This window comes from Thamnophis sirtalis, unplaced genomic scaffold (assembly GCF_051295495.1).
Source record: "Thamnophis sirtalis isolate CommonGarterSnake01/CBP01778 unplaced genomic scaffold, rThaSir2_p1.2 scaffold_1, whole genome shotgun sequence".
Classification (NCBI taxonomy): domain Eukaryota; kingdom Metazoa; phylum Chordata; class Lepidosauria; order Squamata; family Natricidae; genus Thamnophis; species Thamnophis sirtalis.
This window is the reverse complement of record NW_028261381.1, coordinates 155,216,976-155,235,985: the sequence shown is the minus strand read 5'-3', so window position 1 is coordinate 155,235,985 and position 19,010 is coordinate 155,216,976. Positions and strand designations below refer to the sequence as shown.

Genomic DNA, 19,010 nt, shown 5'->3' with positions numbered 1-19,010 from the left:
ATGTGTTTTCATTATTCACAATTTGATATTTGGGTAACATGCTAATATGTAATATCAATATCCTTGTTTTTGTGTTTCCTTCTCCCTGTTTTTTGCTATCCCTAGTTCTGGAAGAGTTGTGGTTCCTGTTTTATTTTATTTTAATAATTAACCCCCCTTTTTTTGCTACAGCTGTTAATAGTTTGAAGCTGAGTCGCAACCACGTGGATTGGCACAGTGTCGAAGAGGTCTATCTGTATAGTGATGCAACAACTTCAAAAATTGCAAGAACAGTCTCTCAGAAGCTAGGTTTTTCTAAAGGTAAAACTAATTGGAGTTTTGTGTGCATTATCAAAACATCCTTGCTGAATATATTGTATGTTTCTGTGAAAAATGTGAAAACTGATCTGGTTTATTTTTCTGAAATGTACTTAATAATGACCAGTGCTACTCAAAAAGGAACTATAAAATTAGGGTAGGAGTTTTTTCTGACAAACTTACCAATTGTTTGTGATAAAGGGATAGTTTTCAGCCATAACATAGCTGACCTCCCCAAGATATTTTGGCTAGCCCAAATCTAAGATAAAGAAACATACAGTATTTTGATATCTTATATTACTCATTCATAGCAGTTATATTTCTTTTCTTTTGTAATCCAAAGGCTTGCATGACTTTTCCCTTCGTTTTATCTTCACAAAACTCTTTTAAGTAGAATAGGCAGAAATGAAACAACTGGCATAAAGTTATCTAATCAGTTTGTGGTTTAAACTTGGATTCCCTCAATCTTAATAAAACAATAACCTCAGTATTTCATTACATACGGATTTCTGATGTTGTGTATTATACATATAAACATCAGTTGTTCAATACCTACGAATATCTGCTATTGAAGTAGTAACATTGCAGGGTTAAAATTAATCTTGCTATTAAATCTACTCAAAATATAAGCCCTTCTTTCTGCAGTATACATATACATCTTGTGTATATGTGTTTTTCAGTATACATTATAATGTATTTAAAGCAAATGAAGAAAAAAAAACTTTAAATAAACTTTTATGCTTGGGCACTTAAAAGAGGGTTTTGCACAAAGTAATTGCCTTTTCCAGGTAGAATTAAGTGATGCCAATTTCATTCTGCAGCTTCAAGTAGTGGGACAAGACTTCATAGAGGCTATGTTGAAGAAGCTACATTAGAAGACAAGCCTTCTCCAACAACTCACATTGTGTTTGTTGTGCATGGCATTGGACAGAAAATAGAGCAAGGAAGGATTATAAGGAATACTGCCATGTAAGTGCTTCATTTCTTTTTTTCAACCTGTATGTACATCAGTAGATCAGAAGAATGCTACAAAATATAAATAAGTTAATTTTGTTTTAATATACTTAAGAGCTGTTTAAAGAGTTGTATATACTTTTTAATTAGGCTACAAAATCTGTTTTTGTACTGATTTTAAATTGCAGTGTCTTACAGTTTATATTATAAGTTTTTACAATACTGATTGTTTTCATTTATCAGATAAACGTGATGGAGATTTTAAATGGTACTTAGAAAGTTGCCCAGTGTTTTGCTCTGATCTAGACTTTGGAGACTACAGAAATCTTTGCTTCTCAGAAGTGAAATTAAATCAGACTTTGATAAGAGATTTGAGGGGAGAGGAGAGGGAAGGGAGGGAGGAAGGAGCTCCTGCCCCACAACATTTTTGCCCACTCATAGTCATTCTGTTTCCCTCTTTAGGTAACAAAATGTCACTGAAACAATGACCCAGTGGGTCACAGGTTGTACAATATGAGGATTAAAAATAGTGGCATAAAAATTAAAAAAGCAAACAGTAATAAATACAAGTCACCAGAGAATGAAACAAAATCATAATTGAATACCAGAATGCGCTATCATAGAACAAATGACCTCACCTTATCCTAGGACCTGTTGAAAAAGCCAGATTTTTACAGATTTGCGAAAACACAACAGGCTTAGGGCTATGCAGTCCTCAGGAAGATTTCCATTCCACAGGAGAGGTGGAGCTACAAAGAAGGTGCATCTCTTGGGTTCTGCAAGATGGTAGAGCTTTACATATGGGACCTGGAGCATATCCAGTTCTTTCTGGTCAAGCAGAAACAATAGGAGAAAGGTGGTTCTTAAGATAACTAGATCCCAAGAACATCCTTTGTTGGATAACTTTGGGCAAGATCATTTCCTATAAGCGTCTGCTTTGGAGATTATTGTTATTTATTAGAAGTACTCTTATTTTTCAGTCTAACATTTGTTTTTGTTTTGTTTTATGTTCTAGGATGCGGGAAACTGCAAGGAAAATTGAAGACAAATATTTTAGCAACCTTGCAACACATGTTGAATTCTTGCCAGTAGAATGGCGATCTAAACTTACACTTGATGGAGGTATTTCATTCTCTTTTTTAAAAATCTGATAATACTTGGAAAGTGGCATTTTTTATATTTTCTCTAGCGTTGAGTTTCACTTGTTCAGTTATCTAGCAAGAAACCCATCCATATTGTAAATGTTTCTGGACACCATCTGCCCATTTTAATTTAGGCTTGTTAGGTCTGTTGGCTCTAAATTTAATCCCAAACATCCTTCAGCTGCCTAAACTGATATAGAAGGAAAACACTGGTAGTGATGAACAAGCACATTATCACAGCACTTGAGCAGTTTCCATAGTTATGGATTTAGATGTTTTGAATTGTTGATTTTGAACCATTTAAGATTTTAGCACACCTTGATCTTCTTTTTTTCATTTTAGACACTGTTGACTCAATTACTCCAGATAAAGTTCGTGGACTAAGGGATTTGCTTAACAGCAGTGCAATGGACATAATGTATTACACAAGTCCCCTCTATAGAGATGAGGTATGTGTATTGTTAAGTGGTTGTTGTTGCTTTTTGAAGTGTGGAGAAAAAATGACCCAGCAGCTTTTCAGTTAAGCAAACTTCGGTTTCTCTGTTATCTTAAGGAAGAGTGTATGAAGTTCTATTGTATAGACACAAAGTAATAAACTGATACTTCCTGCATGCTAGGACTCTGCAGTTGGAAGTCCTACAGTCAAATCACACACTGAGTGATAGAGTAAGGTCAGTATCTTTTTCAGACATAGTATGCAAAAAGATACAATCACAGTATCAATTGGAATGTTGGAAATAATTTGATGCCCATGATTTGCTAAAATCTAACCTTACAAGTTAGGTTTTAGCAAATCATGGGCATCAAATTATTTCCAACATCCCAATTGATGCTGTGATCATAATCCCTCATTTACCAACCAAAAGGCAAGAGAGAAGTATAGTAAGTTACGTTGTGATAGTGGGATGTAATAATAGTTAACTATATCAACCTCCTCTTTGAGTGTCTACAGTCCAGCTGTGCAATGACAGCAGTTGAGCAGCCCAGTACAGACTTGATTCAGAGCACATGTAATTTGTGGGGTGGATCCATTAAATAAATCTCCTCACTTTCTTCTGTCAGCACTGGGGGAATGTGCAATTAATCATGGTTATTGGTGGTAAATTTTTAAAGTCCCTTCTTATAATGTGATGGCTACACGGGTTAGCAAATATATAACTGTCCATGACAAATATATAACTGTCCAAAACATGTCCAACATGTTTTATTTGCAGTGACCTTGTGAGCTAGATGAGGCTGAAAATTCATTTGCCTTAGGCTGTTGTGCTGTTGCAGATGTAGTTTTACTTTACTTTACTTTACTGTCATTGTACGTATATACACAGTTTACACATACAACGAAATTCACATAACACCCAGAGACCAGGCCCAACACACATAACAATTCCCAAACACCCCCCCCATCCAAAAATCCCCGCCCCTAAACCACCCTAAACATACATACAATAGACCAAGTAGTGCTGTCCAATAGCTCACTGATGGTGACCGTTTAGTTCATTGTTGAGTGCAATTATAGCTCTGGGATAAAACTATTCAGAAGACGTGTGATTCTAGTTTTAATTGTTCTGTATCTTCTGCCAGAAGGCAACAGTCTAAAAAGATTGTAAGCAGGATGGGAAGAGTCTCTGAAAATGTTATGCAACTTCCTCAAACACCAAGATGCGAAGATGTCGTCCAGGACTGGTACCTGGAGCCCGGTGATATTCTGGGTAGTTTTAATGATTCTCTGTAGAGCTTTTCTGTCTGCTGCAGAGCTGCTCCCATACCATGCAAGAATGCCGTATGTCAGGACACACTCAATAGTGCTGCGATAGTAGGACAAAAGTAGATGCCGAGATACATTTATCTTCCTTAGCATTCTCAGGAAGTACAGCCTCTTCTGTGCTGCCTTCACAAGAATGTTAGCATTCATGGTCCATGAGAGGTCCTCTGAGATATAAATGTCCAGAAATTTAAAACTATCAACCCTCTCCACCTCCTCGCCATTTATGTACAATGGTAAATATACATCTCTCTTCCTCCTGGAGTCAATTATAAGTTCTTTAGGTTTTTTTGGTGTTAAGTGTAAGATTATTTTCTTTACACTACAATGTCAGCCCTTGTACTTCCTTCCTATAAGCAGGCTCATTGTTCTTATTAATGAGCCCCACCACTGTCATGTCATCCACAAATTTAATAATTGCATTGGTATTATACAATGGGATACAGTCATGTGTGTACAAAGAATAAAGGAAGGAGCTTAGCACACAATCCTGTGGGGTTCCCGTGCTTAATATCAGAGTAGAAGAATGGTGAGATTCCATCCTTACTGACTGTGGCCTATCTGTCAGAAAATCCTTTATCCACAAACAAATCCTCTGATTTATACCCAAATTGGACATATTGTGTAGAATGGTGTTAAAGGCAGAGCTATAATCCACAAATAGCAACCTTACATATGTTCCCTGTTGTTTCAAATGATTTAATACAGTATGGACAACAATAGATATAGCATCATCAGTTGATCTATTTCTCCTATATGCAAATTGGTATGGGTCCAAAGTAGATGGAAGACTAGGCTTAATATAGTTCAACACCAGTCTCTCAAAACATTTCATGACAACAGATGTTAAAGCTATTGGTCTATAATCATTAAGAGATACCACTACTGTCTGCTTAGGGACTGGCACTATAATGGTTGTCTTCAGGCAGGTAGGGATAGAGCACTGCAACAAGGATAGATTGAAAATATCCGTGAACACTCTGGTTAGCTCTGCAGCGCAGTCCCTAATAACTCGTCCCATGATTCCATAAGGCCCAGCTGCCTTCCAGATGTTAACATTCTGGAAACCCGTCTAACATCAGAGATCTGCAGTAGAAGTTGGTTGCCTATCAATGGTAGGTGTTAGTAGTGTACTATCAGTGGTAGATGCTGGAATGATGGTCGTTCCTGTTTCCACCTCAAAATGGCTGAAGATACCCAGTATGGCATGAAATTATAGAATTAAGTATCACAGATGCAGTAATGATAACCAGTTTGACTTGGAGGGGATTTAGGATCCATAACAAATAAATCTATCAGTAGCTATATTATACCAAGATTAGAAGTGGCAAGAAATAGTGTTAAACAAGAAGCATTAATGGAAATGTTTCTTGCCTTCACACTGTACTTTAAGGTTACTTGCCTGGCTATTGTTTGAATAGAGAGCTAAATATGTTGGGCTTTATAGCCAGATTCAGCAGGACTTTTTGTATGTTTTGATGACTGAATATGAATTAAACCCAACTTTAATTATCTTTTACAAAAATAATTCCATGGTTTTTCTAATAGAATTCTCACTGATAATTTTCTTTCAGTATAAGCACAATAGTTCCTTTGCTGTTTGAGTGTATTGGATTGCTTACTTAATTAGTAGGCATGGACTAAGAAGTGGACTAAGGAACAGTTTGCAAATAATGAGATCACACGATTTATCATACAAAGAATCAATTGTTAGCTGTAGCAAAGAACAGCAATGAAGAAGTAGGAGACATTTCTATGAGGAGAAAAATCCCCCCTCAACATCATGCATTGGATGAGAGGGTAACAATCTCTTTCAGAGATTTTCCTAAATAATTCAAAAATGTTACATGGTTTAAGAAGGTCATCCAGCAACTGGGGTGAGAAATTTCACTGTAGGAGTCAGAAAGAAATGTGCTTTGTAAGTTACATAAAGGAGGGGGGGGGGAAATCAGTCAGATATTACAGTCCTAGTAGACATTTTAAAATTTAAAAAGAGGAAACTATTTTTGAAGAATTAACAAACAATGGATTTTAGGATCTGGTATATTCTTCCCTGACAAATAGAGTATGATAAACAGAATAAATATTCACACAATGAAGAGGTGTAGAATTTTTTGTGGTCAAGAACTTGCTAGGAAAAAGGAAAAAGGTATTTAAATGGTACGGTAGCAGTGGTGGGATACGACTGGTACGCCCCGGTACGGGCATACTGGTGCCTGTTGGGAGCACCGTTCCGATACGGTGCTTTGGAGGGCCCACCCACCCGCCCTCCTTACCTGTATTTGAGCCAATTGGGGCTTCCATGTACATGCATGGAGCATACGGTGCCTGTGCGATGCTCCGTCGAGTAGCTGGAGCATTACGGAACGTCGCAGGCAGTAAGTACACATGCGCTCGTGCATGTGATGGACGTCCGGCCCCATTGCACCGTACCGGTTGCAACGGGATCCGGAACCCACCACTGTACAATACAGTCTGAAAGCAAAAACTCTGCCACATATCTGAAGTTTACATAGTTAGAAAGGGTCAGGCTAACATTGTAATAAGAAATTTCCATAGCAGGGACAGGATCAAAAGCTGGCGTCTAAACTATCAGATTCTTCTTATATACCAAGTACTTAGATACTTCAATATTGACTTTAACAAATTAGGTATACTACAGTATACTACAAAAAGTCACTGGTACCCTTTTCTCATTTTACAAGTTTTCTCTTTTTTCATAGCCAGAGTATTTGTTTTATCTCATATCACAAATCGTATTTCAGGTCCCCTTCCCCTATGCTTGAAACCTATGCATTAAATAACTACTGTCTTTTCAAATGGACTGTACTGCTCAACAGAAACAGATCATAAATATGACTGATAAAAGGAGCTGATTGTTCTGACCTTCTGAAATGGGGCTTATTTACCTCTTTATAAACTGTTTATCCCATCTTTATTTTGGATCAGTTCAATGTTGCTACCCCCTATGTTCCCAACAACAATCCTGTGAGGTGTGTTGAAATAAGGAGTGTCTGTCCCAGAGTCACTTAGCCAGCTTTCATTCCTAAGAGAGGACTAAAATGGCATCCCAATTTCTAGGCCAATCCTTTAGCTGCTGCCCTTTCCATATTTATGCTGCTTGATCTGATTGCATCAAAGTAGAAAACCTTAATGATATTTTGTGCCTCCAAGCAGATGTTCCACAGTGTTTATTTGAATCCTCTTGTTACAAATTACTTTGTTTCAATCTGCTCTAATTTGCTAATCGTCTAAATACCGATAGCCTCTGTACAGTATCTTCTACCTGGAGACAGGTTTCTTGTGATTAATATATATTGTTTAATAGTTGACATTTTGAGGAATTGAGCTGCAAGCATGATAATTAAAATAGGAATCTTTCTGTTTTAGCTTTTTAAAAGACTTGGCTCTTTGTTTACTTAAATGATACATTTAAAAACTACTATTCCATTAACTGATTGCTCTTCATTGGTTTTTCTGTCCTGTTCAATTGGTCACAAAATTTGCACTTAAATATAAGCAGAAATACAGAAGCTAACAATATGCAGAATAGTTTTTAAATGATTGTTTTTTAACTCTTCTCTCTGTGTGTGTTTCTTTTCCTCACTCTTTTAACACAGCTGGTAAAAGGCCTCCAGCAAGAGATGAATCGTTTGTACACACTTTTCTGTTCCCGGAATCCAGAATTTACAGAAAAAGATGGGAAAGTGTCTATTGTATCCCATTCCTTAGGATGTGTGATTGCGTATGATATCATGACAGGATGGAATCCAGTCAGGCTGTATGAACAGCTACTTGAGAAGGAATATGATGTTCTCGAGCACACCTGGATGACCTATGAGGAGCAGCATTTACTAGAAGAGTTTTACTTAACCAAGAAACAGTAAGAAAATATCCTTGGAATTACTAAAGAGATCCCTGGCATGAAGAAAATGCATGAGTAGATTCAGCACCATTTTGAGAAAACAGGATAGGTTTGATACATAGGCAGATCTTAGTTCAGCTGTGTCTTTGTAAAATAAATATTGAAGGCCATTTCTATCAATGATTTTTTTTTATTTTTAGACTTCATCAGCAGAGGTAATGTAATAATGCATGCAGCACTTAGTGGGCTTCAGTCTAAATGTCCCTGACCTTTTAGGAAGGTCAGGGACATTTCTTAATGATCATTCAGTTCTTAACTAGGGGAAGGGCCAGATGGACCATGGGGGAAAAGATGATTTTTTCCCCCTTCTCCACTGTTTTCCCAAGTAAAATATCTTCTTTTCCATTGTTGCCATATATGTGAAAAATAACAGATTTAAATAGAATGGACTGCGTGTTCTAATTAAAATTGTTCATGCCACTGTTAATTTTCTCCTAGGCTGAGGGAGATAGAAGATAGATTGCATGGACTAAAGACATCAACTGTAGCCAAAACACCTGCCTTAAAATTCAAGGTATGAATAGATAAGGAATGTCTTTTCTTTCCGATAGGTCACTTTTAACAAGCTGGTCAACTCTTTTTTTTTACCAATACTACTTTCAACTTAGATAAATCTACAAATATGTTTTCTATACACAAACCTTTTAATTCAAATATTACCAGGAAATGGATTATTTTCAAACAAAAAAAGTACTATTCTCCTTATTATATAATAGAGGATAGGAGGAAATAATCAAGATGTGCAGGGTGTGGTGCCTGTTGATCTGAGTCAGGCTATCAAACATCATTTAGATGGTTTTGGCTGTACATCATGAATTGTTTTCAATATGTGCACTCACAGTGAAAAGTTGTGCAAATTTGAATACTATTTTTGCCTCAAGAGTTTTCTGTCTCTTCAACATTAAAAGATACATCACCGAAAATACTGTGAATTTACCTTTTCCTGTCCAGTTTTGTTCTCCCTTGTCATCTCAATCCAGCTAGCAGTTCATATTTTTTTATATAAAATCATTTTTTAAAAATGCAGTTTATACAAAGGAATATGAGCATAATAGGAAGCTGGCATCTATTACTGTCAACCAAACAGTATATCTGCAAGTTGTGATCAGATTGTTTTGAAGAAGTCACATCTCTGATATTGAACACAGCTTAATAACTGTAGATTAATTTTATGAGAAATTAATGTGCAATAATTATATTTGGTATTGGATTTTTAAAAAAGATCTTCCATCACTGTATCCTGACATATGCTCTAGGATGTTGGATATTAAACATTTTAAAACATATTTGTTGTTCATCTTCTGGCAGCCTTGCATGGTAACCTCCACAGGAAACACGCCCAGATGAGCCATAGTTCTACTTTATTGTAAGGTTACAACAACAGAATCTTGCAAGTCTGAAAGCACATTTCTCCCCTGTTGCCTTTAGAGCCTAAGAAATTAGGGAGGGTCCCTTCTGGGATATTTGCCACACCCACATTCCTGTTGCAGATTAAGCTGGCTCTTATTTGTTTATTTATTCAGCTTCTATAGCCACTCCTCTCAGACAAGTGACTCTGGATCATGGGTGGGTTGCTGCCGGGGTTGCTGCTGGGTTGCTTCTTGCGTACTGCGCAGTTGAATGTAAATTGTTCTGCGCATGCGCAGAACATGAAAAAATGATTAAAAACCAAGCCGGAAACGGCAGCGGTGACCAGGGAACCAGTTCAGAGGCATGGCCAGCCATCCGTCCCTACCGGTTTGGCATCCCAGTCCCAATTTCCACTACTGGTTTGACCAAACCAGTGTGAACCGATAGCAACCCACCTCTGCTCTGGACTGTAAACAATCATAAGAGCAGTTAGAACCAAGTGCAAACACCACACATAAATGTATGCTTCTGTCTATCAGCTGCAAAACGTTATGCCTATAACTTTCAATATAATCAGGAAATGGGGTCCTTAACATGTTTAGGGCCCCACGTGCAAGCATATAACATATCTGACTGTCCCCCTAGCTGTGGCTGAACTCCCTGTCTCCCATTGCCCTTCCCTCATACCACTATATCTTCCTTGAAGTTTTTGTTGGGGGAAAAATACTGCAGCTTTCCTAAGTTGCAGTTAAGTAGTGGCCACAACCTCCTTAATTTCCCATATGGTCACAGAGAAGAAGATTTCTGTTCTGCTTTGGGAATATTCTGAACAGTTCTTTTTAAGCACCCAAGTTTCCCCAACCTTTCCTGCAATACTTCTTGTAATTGAAATGTTCTCGGGGGGAAATCAAAACCACACTGTAGTATTTTTATAACATAGGTTTCTTTGGTTATTATATAACTCAAAAAGATTATTAATTCATTATTAAACTGTGGCTTTCCTCAATTTGTATTGTTTCTCAAGGCAATGAGATCACAGCTCTTCTTCCTTACCTCAAAGTTTCTTGCTATTTGCTAGACCAGCTGCCTATTACTCTGCCTGTTAATATCAAATGAAATGTTTCCATAGGTGGACAATTTCTTCTGTATGGGATCTCCATTAGCAGTGTTTTTGGCCTTGCGTGGCATCCGTCCAGGAAACAATGGAACTCAAGATCACATTCTACCCAGAAAAATTTGTAACCGGTTGCTAAATATTTTTCATCCAACAGATCCAGTGGTGAGTGTTAGTATAGTAGCAAGCTTTCACAGAAGAGAGGCGACTATCATGGAGCCAGATGAAGTAGCCCCTCAGATAGCAAAATGTTGATGTCATTAAATGAAAGCCATAGTACATCAGGATTTTTTTCTAAGGGAGAAAAAAATTGAAGGATTCCATTGGTGGAAGTCCTGAAGAGAAAAACAAGTCAACATGTTTGGGAAATTCTGAAAGATTAGGTAATTAAGGCTCAAACACAAACAATACCAAAGAGAAAGAAAAATGGGAAAGAACTAATGAGACCATTATGGTGGCATAAAGAGTTTTCTGAGAAATAAAGAAACAAAACATGGGATTTAAACTTGGAAAGAGGGGATCATAAAAGAAGCCAAAACTAAGAAAATAATTCAAACTCTTAAAACCTATTAGAAATTTTAGAAAGACTAATGCTAAGAATTAACTGAATCCTGCAATTAAGCCCTTTTTTTAAAAAAAATGCTCATATTGGGGTATGTGCAGAACAGGAAGAATGTGAGGGAAATGTTCCGTCCGCTGTTTGGAGAAGGCTGAACTGCTTAATTCTAATTTTGCATTTGTCTTTTCACAAAAAGAAAAACGGTTCAGCTTCAGAATTGGGGCAGAAGAGACACGCAGTCAAAGTAGGCCAGGAATTTGTGAGAGAACACCTAGCTGCTTTGAATAAATTCAATTCTAATAGCCTGGATGGATTACATCCCAGGATGCTAAAGAAACTGGCAGATGTGATTTCAGAACTGGAAAAGATAATGTTGTTTCAGTTTTATGAAAAGTTTAAAAAGTTCCCCAGAACACAGCCCAATCAGCTTGACCCCTTAGTATCTGGGAAAATCTAAGAAAGGTAGATCAAGTAGTGACTTTGCAAGCATTTAGAAAGGAACAGAGTGATTACTAGAACCCTGTATTATTTGTTAAAAATAGTTTGTGCTAAACAAATTTCATTACATTTTTTGACAAAATAATTAAATTAGTAGGCCAAGAGAATGTTATGGATGAAGTATACTTAGACTGTAATAAAGCGTTTGGTAAACTGGACGATGGTCATTTTTTTATAAAATGGAACAGTATGGGATGGATGGCCCCATTACAGATGAATTCAGAGTTGATGGACTTGAAGATAATGTACAATCATACATATATAAGCTTTTTCTTTAATTGGATAGCACAAGCTACAAAGTAATTGTCATAGCTCACTTCTAGTTGAACTTGGCAGAAACATTTTCCTTAATGTACTCAGTCACACAAAATAGCCTTTTTAAATTAAGTTCTGCAAAGAGACTTCCATATAAACTATTGTTCTAACACATAATATGTGTCTTGACCTTCAGTCTTTCTTTAGGGTCTGTCTTGTTTTTGTTTTCTTTGTCATGGGCTATATATTTATTTATTTATGTATTTATTATCAAATTTATAGTCGGCTAACTCCCAATAACTCAAATATGAAAGAAAATATGAAGAAACATCTAAACATCGGAAACATCAACCGCATGAACTAGATGTATTATATAAATAGAAAATGGCATTTTTGTTTTCATAGATGGTTGTTTTAGAAATGATAAAAAAACAATGTATTCAAAAACTTACTTTATCTTTAATGCACTAGTATCTTTAGCAAAACTTAGCATAGCAAATTGCTCATGATTTCCATGTATATTGCTGATGTTTCTTGGCCATGTGCAAATGTGCTACCACATCAGCATATGTTGTTTATTTTAAAACAATGTGTAGAACAAGTTAATGTAAAAATATTCTCAATTCCAATATAAGCAAAAATGATTGTTTGCATAAAGCTCATATGAAACTGCAGGATAGTAATGATTCTTTTTTTCTAGGAAGCAGGATCTTTAGATCAGTTGTATTATGAATGAAGGCAAATATAGGTGTCCCAGAATAATGTTGCAGGATCAAATCTTGGTCTGTCTCTGGGACCCAAGGTTTAATCTTCCATTTTTTGGGCCTCAGGCTAGAACCCATCAGGGAACTTCTCTGTAACAGAATATATGCTTTGGACTATTCTATGCATAGTATTTATGTGGTGCCTGGTTGTGTGTAGCACCACATAAATAGTACACACAGAATAGTCCCCAGAATAGAATAGGGAGAAGTTTCCTGAAGATGGGCTCCAGCACAAGTCCGAAAGCTCAGAAGACCGAACCTCTGTTCCCAGTGACCAACCAAAGTTGGATTCAGCATCAGTCATATTGTTTTAAACTTTTAAATGGAGGTGAAGAGAGAAGGAATATTACTTAAACATTTAAGTGATAAATGGGTAGATATTTGACCAGATGAAGACTGGATATAATTAAAATGTTCCCAGTTCACAATTTCTTTCTTTGTCTTCTTCTTTGCAGGCCTATAGACTAGAACCTTTAATTCTGAAGCACTACAGTAATATTTCTCCTGTGCAAATACATTGGTATAATACCACAAATCCACTACCTTACGAACACATGAAGCCAAGCTTTCTCAATCCAGCAAAAGAATCTACCTCTGTTTCTGACTCTGAATCTCTCACAACATTGCCCAGTCCAACAACATCCCCCGTCATGTCTCGGCGGCATTATGGGGAATCCATAACAAATATAGGCAAAGCAAGCATAATGGGTAACTATTAAACCTTTCTTTGTTGGTAGTGTTTGTCTTCCTCTAAAGCAGTGGTTCTTAAATTGAGGAGAATTTAGGCATAATCCTGAAAGTAAAGAAGCAATATGTAATTGCTTATTTATGAGTCAAAATCCAGTTTGCGAATGCTGCTGTGAAGAGCAGACTGTTTGGGATTTTTTTATTTTTTTTGTTATTGTTTGTTTTTGTGAAGTAATGACATTTTCCTGCAATTGAGTCAAACAGTTTTAAAACCCTCCGCTCTAAAAAATAGAATTCCTGGAGCCATGAGGCTTATGGTGACATTGGGCCAATCTTTGTCTCTCCGATTAATCTACTTCGCAGAAATAATAGAGGAAGCATAAGCACAAGGTATAGATAATTTAGATTTCCTAGTATGGTCTTCTTTGATATGTTTCCTTTTTCAAAAAGGAATAAATTAAATAAAAAATGAAAATGTGACAGAAGAAATGCATTCCTATAAATGGTGCAGCAAGGAAGCATAAATGTTTAATCATAATATTTAGTTAATCCTCATTTAGTGACTGCCTTGTACAGCAACCATTCACAGTTCTGACAGTAATGAAAAAGTAACTTTGCAAAATGTCCTCACATTTACAACTTTTGCAGATCTAAAGCAAAGGAAAGCTGCAGTAAAACAATAAGCACACTTAGCAACCACTTCTCTTAACAACCAAGTTCTGGTCCCAACTGTGGTTGCTAAATGAAGACTACCTATATTACATTTCAGACTCATTCTTTCTTCAAGAGTTCCTAATCCTATATAAAATATTGAAATTTGAAACATTGCTCTGTGGACCAGTGGATAGTACTTTAGAATCATTTGGGCTCAAAGCCCTGTCCCATAGACGACTCTAATGCTACTCAGTCCCACATCATTTCATGATTCCACTAAGTGGTGGAAAGGGTTTATGATAGGCATCCAGTTTGGGTCACCACGGTATAAAAAAATGTTGAGACTCTAGAAAAAGTGCCGAGAAGACCAACAACTTTTTGGGGGAACTAGGGGAAAAACACATGAAGAACGGTTGCAGGAACTGGGTATGTCTAGTGTCTAACGAAGATAAGGACTAGGAGTGACATGATAGCACTCTTCCTGTATTTGAGGAGCTGCCTTGGAGAAGAGGGGGTCAATCTATTATCCAAAACATCTGATGACAGAGCAAGAAGCAATGGGTGGAATACTAATCAAGGAAAGAACCCTTGGAGTAAATGGGATTAGCACAACTGTGTCCTAAATCCTGGATCCTACCCCAAATAAACAAGTAACAATTTAGTTGGTTATAAATGGATTGTATATCACAGAGCTCCGAGTTTGCTACTACGTGGGCATTAACAGGTGCAGCAGACAGTTCCAGTTGATGCATTTTTAATGAAGTAGATACTGGGAATAGTGAGAATGACACCTCTAGTTTCAGGGTACAACTATCCACATGGTGGCAGCAGAGACAAAAGAAAAAAAAACCTGTTATAGTCTTTAAGGGTGAATAACTGCAGTTTCAGTAACATTGTTTTAATCAAGTACTTCTGTATGCATGATGAAGGAAAGCTCTGGGATGGCGATAGACAAAAAAAATTCAGCCATGGAACCCCGATATTACAATCAGTCTGTGAAAAAATAGTCATAAACTGTGGACACTGGTCAGTTATCCTAGAAGTTAAAGTGGCATGTAGAGAAAATCTGTGATTTCTGTTACAGGGAGCAGTTGTGAACTTATCATCTAACCTTTCACTAATCCTGGAGTTCTGTGGCTGCAGAATAACGTGTCTTGCTTTACTGTGCTAATTGAATAGGGGCAGCTAGCATTGGAAAAGGCCTCGGAGGGATGCTGTTCTCGAGATTTGGACGTTCCAGTCTGCCCACCTCACAAGTGCCTGAGCCAGGAAAAGAAGGAACAGAAGTGGAGGACAAGAAGTCAGTTCTGATTCAAACATCAGTCGGGACTCAGACTTTTCCACACAGCAGTTCTGGCTTCCTAGATCCAACAAGTAAGTAGTTCTTGGTTCCTTACTTTGCTAATTATGTCTTCACCTTTCTATCTAAGGCCCTGGTCCATAGACTGATATCGGCCCACTAAGAACTGCATAAATAAGCAATGCTTCATCTGCGCATGCGCAGAACCTAGGTAGCACACGAAACTATCCCTCCCCTTCCCCAGTCCCCGTTGCCCAAAAGATTGTGGACCACTGATGTAAGAACTGCTTCTTCCTGACGTGGAAGTAGGATTTTGATTAGCAGCAAGCAAGCCTTGACAAGGCTTGTTGACAAGGGAAAGAATCATGCCAGACTTCCATGTAGATTGAAATTCCAGTTCATTTGGCTCTAGAAGTTCTGGTCCTCCCTAAAATTCATCACCATCAGTCCTACGAATCAGAAAGCAAAGTAATATCTAAGGACTACAAGATCTCACTCTCCCATTTTTAGCTCTTGCTCTTATGAGACAGTCATTGCTGCTTCAGTGTGCAGTTTTACTGATATTTCCCTGTTGTTCAATTGCTCGTAGTATGAAGACTTTTTTTTTCAACCCAGAGCCAACCAGCATAGCTTCTTTGATAGTTGTGTAGCTTCTAATATTTTGACTAGAAACTACTTTCTAGGGGCACTGCTGCCAAGCCTCACAATTTCCATTCTGTTAAGTGGTTTGGATGGGGGGGGGGGGGCATTTTTGGGATCTGTATCTAATTAGCAACTTAAGAGATGAAGAATGCCACTCAATAGAGCTACTTTCAGTCCTATTCTTCCACACCCACCACCCCTTCAAATGTTAGGTAGATGTGAAGAATCAAAAGTTCATCAAAGGACAAGGGAACTGTTCTTCTGTAGTAACGGTTTTGTTTCCTGTCTAGTTGAGCTGGACCACAGAATCGACTTCGAGCTCAGGGAAGGCCTGGTGGAAAGCAGGTACTGGTCTGCCGTTACATCGCATACAGCTTACTGGTCATCAATGGACATCGCTCTTTTCCTTCTTACGTTCATGTACAAGCAGGACGAAGAGGAGGAAAACATCAAAGCCCGCTTAGATTCTGTTTGATTAGGGATAGGGCAGGAATTAAGGAGGAGTGGGAAGGGGAGAAAGGATGAAACATGACAATTGGCACAAAAACAATCAGACAACATCTGTTTTTAAGGCATGATGGTTTCAGTTTAAATGCATGTCTGATTTCCTTCCTTTCAAGATTATTTTCCTTCAGTGCACATATCCATTTCTGTGCTAATTGAGGCCTTCTTGAAAGATCATTCTCAGCTCCCACCCTTCCAGCTTTCAAACAAGCCAGCAGTAGTTGTTTTAGCATCCATGTAGAATAACATCTTTGCAGATTAACATATCTGTTTAAGAGTAGCTGCTTTTTTTTAAATACAGAGACTAATCTGTTACAATGGAATTTGTTTTCATTTAAGAGAAATGCCTGCAGATCTAAAAGAGCCATGTTCTGTGTCCTTTGTATGAGTTAAATTAAGAAGCAAATAGGTACTGTTGCCCTCGATTGCATTGAAACCCCATCAAGCAAGTGGCAGATACAAAGGGTGTAACAAAACTCATTCCGTGTACTAAAACTGGCAAGCACTCCTTAATGTTTGAAAATATTGTAACAATAATTTATTATTACCTCTTACTATTTGTCTTCTCCGATGTATTAAAAATGTTAGTTTTCTACAGTTTTTTCCTTTTTGTTTTCTTTGAAGCAGAGGAACATAATTTAAAAAAAACCACATTTATTTTCTACAGTGTTAAAACTTTATTCCTCAAATGACATATGTCATACCTTTGTACTATTTCAATGGAGCTATGGACACTGTGGCACACTTTTCAGTATTTTTTTCATTAAAAATAAACTTTTGTGATATCGCACAAGCATTATTTCTTAAATCCTGTTTCTCCAAGATAAGATAGGCTTTCTCTTTGATTTTGGCATATGTTCATATGTTGCTGTCTTCTTAATTTGCAAAATACCTGCACTCAACTTCTTGGAGACTAAGTGGTGGAAAGTAAGTCTTAATTTGTGGTTCCTTGTATCAAGCAGATTCTTAAGATGAGTGTTTGACTTTGAACAATTAGACCATTGTTAAACTCTTTTGATAAAATGATGCTGGCTAGAATCCAGAGAAGAGGCACTTGTACTCAACTACATTTTTCTTTCAGCTATTCAGGCTGTAAATGAAGCCATCTGCTTTTCACACTGCAGGGTGTTTGCTTCTTCACAAGGGCAACTGCTGCAGTCCAAAACTCTTAAAAGTATTTCTTCGTTCCTTCTTCAACAAAACTCTCTCAGTTCCTTCCCTCACATGGATCCTCCTTCATTTTGCATGCAGAGTTATCCCTAAATCTGAAAATGTGACACCGAATTTACTTGATTTATATTCAGTCTTTATTCTTGGATATTCAGGGAACTTGGAAGAAAACATTGAATAAAATTTAGGAAAACATAAAAATATGATCATTGATATAATTACCACCAGTACTTGGACAGAAGATTCTAAATCAGGGGTGTCCAACCTTGGCAACTTTTAAGACTCGTGGACTGCAATTAGGCTGCCTGGGAAATTCTCGGAGTTGAAGTCCACAAGTCTTAAAAGTTGCCAAGGTTGGAGACATCTGTTCTAAACCATAGTGTCTACGTGTGCCATAGGTTTGCCACCACTGCCATAGACTTAAAAACCATTAATCAGAATCACAAAGCTTCCCTAAGACGTGGCCTCCACAGAGTCATACTTTCTATATTTAGGGATGAAGCACTCAGGCTGAGAACCAGGGCTTCAGTGTGGTATATCTTAACTGTAACATGGATGGTAGCATCCATCTGTAGCAATACTATATATCCATTTATAATTCTTTCAGATGAAGTCGTCATGCACAGAACTGTGATCAGGGGACTTGTAATAACTTGATGCCCTTTACGGTAAGTGCTAGGGAAGAAAGAATATGACTTGGACAAAAAGCAATTTAAATAAAGTGCCTCCTCCCACTCCCCTGAAGAAAGTCAAAATTTTGGCCAGGGTGAAAGAATAACTAATAAAGGAGAATGTTTGTAGCTCAGAGTTGACATGAGGGGTCCTTCGTGCTCTCTAGGCTTGCTTGTTTTCTTGCAGACATTTCATTACCCAAAGTAGATGACATCATCAGTGCTAGCAAGGCGTGCAGTTTGCTGTCAGTCTATATTCTAGTCTAGTGGCTTGCCTGTCAGTGTTGGTGGGGTGGTCTTAGAGATTCTTTGATTGGGCTGTTTGCTGTTGGCTTCTATCTCTAAGACCACCCCACTAACACAGACAGGCAAGCCATTAGAATATAAACTGACAGCAAACAGCACCCTAGTACTAGTAGCTAGTACTGATGATGTTACCTAGCAAGAAAACAAGCTCAGAGAGCACCAAGGACCCCTCATGAAAAAATAACTGGCTGGTGTTTTTTATTTACATAGACCCTCAGCACATGACCTAGGAGTTCAGTTCAGTTCGCTTAATTCTAATATTTGGTATATACAGGTGAAACTCGAAAAATTAGAATATCGTGCAAAAGTTCATTTATTTCAGTAAAAAGGTGAAACTAATACATGACATAAGACTCATTACATGCAAAGCAAGATAGTTCAAGCCATGATTTGTCATAATTGTGATCATTATGGCGTACAGCTCATGAAAACCCCAAATCCACCATCTCAGAAAAT

The 19,010-nt window shown here is 37.5% G+C and overlaps 1 protein-coding gene across 3 annotated transcripts in view; it reads left to right on the top strand.

Moving 5' to 3' along the window:
* DDHD1 (DDHD domain containing 1) overlaps positions 1-17,203 on the top strand; it is a 46,121-nt gene extending 28,918 nt beyond the window's left edge. For 2 of the 3 annotated variants that reach the window (XM_014066474.2, XM_014066473.2), the window contains 10 exons: positions 172-300; positions 1,119-1,266; positions 2,267-2,373; positions 2,736-2,842; positions 7,776-8,038; positions 8,519-8,594; positions 10,560-10,709; positions 13,076-13,328; positions 15,141-15,335; positions 16,194-17,203. In XM_014066474.2, the coding sequence (XP_013921949.2) occupies positions 172-300; positions 1,119-1,266; positions 2,267-2,373; positions 2,736-2,842; positions 7,776-8,038; positions 8,519-8,594; positions 10,560-10,709; positions 13,076-13,328; positions 15,141-15,335; positions 16,194-16,378 (1,613 nt within the window). In that variant the 3' untranslated portion in view covers positions 16,379-17,203. The remainder of the gene's footprint in view (positions 1-171; positions 301-1,118; positions 1,267-2,266; positions 2,374-2,735; positions 2,843-7,775; positions 8,039-8,518; positions 8,595-10,559; positions 10,710-13,075; positions 13,329-15,140; positions 15,336-16,193) is intronic. The other variant, XM_087728562.1, reaches the window with a different exon arrangement.
* The last annotated feature ends 1,807 nt before the right edge of the window (positions 17,204-19,010 follow it).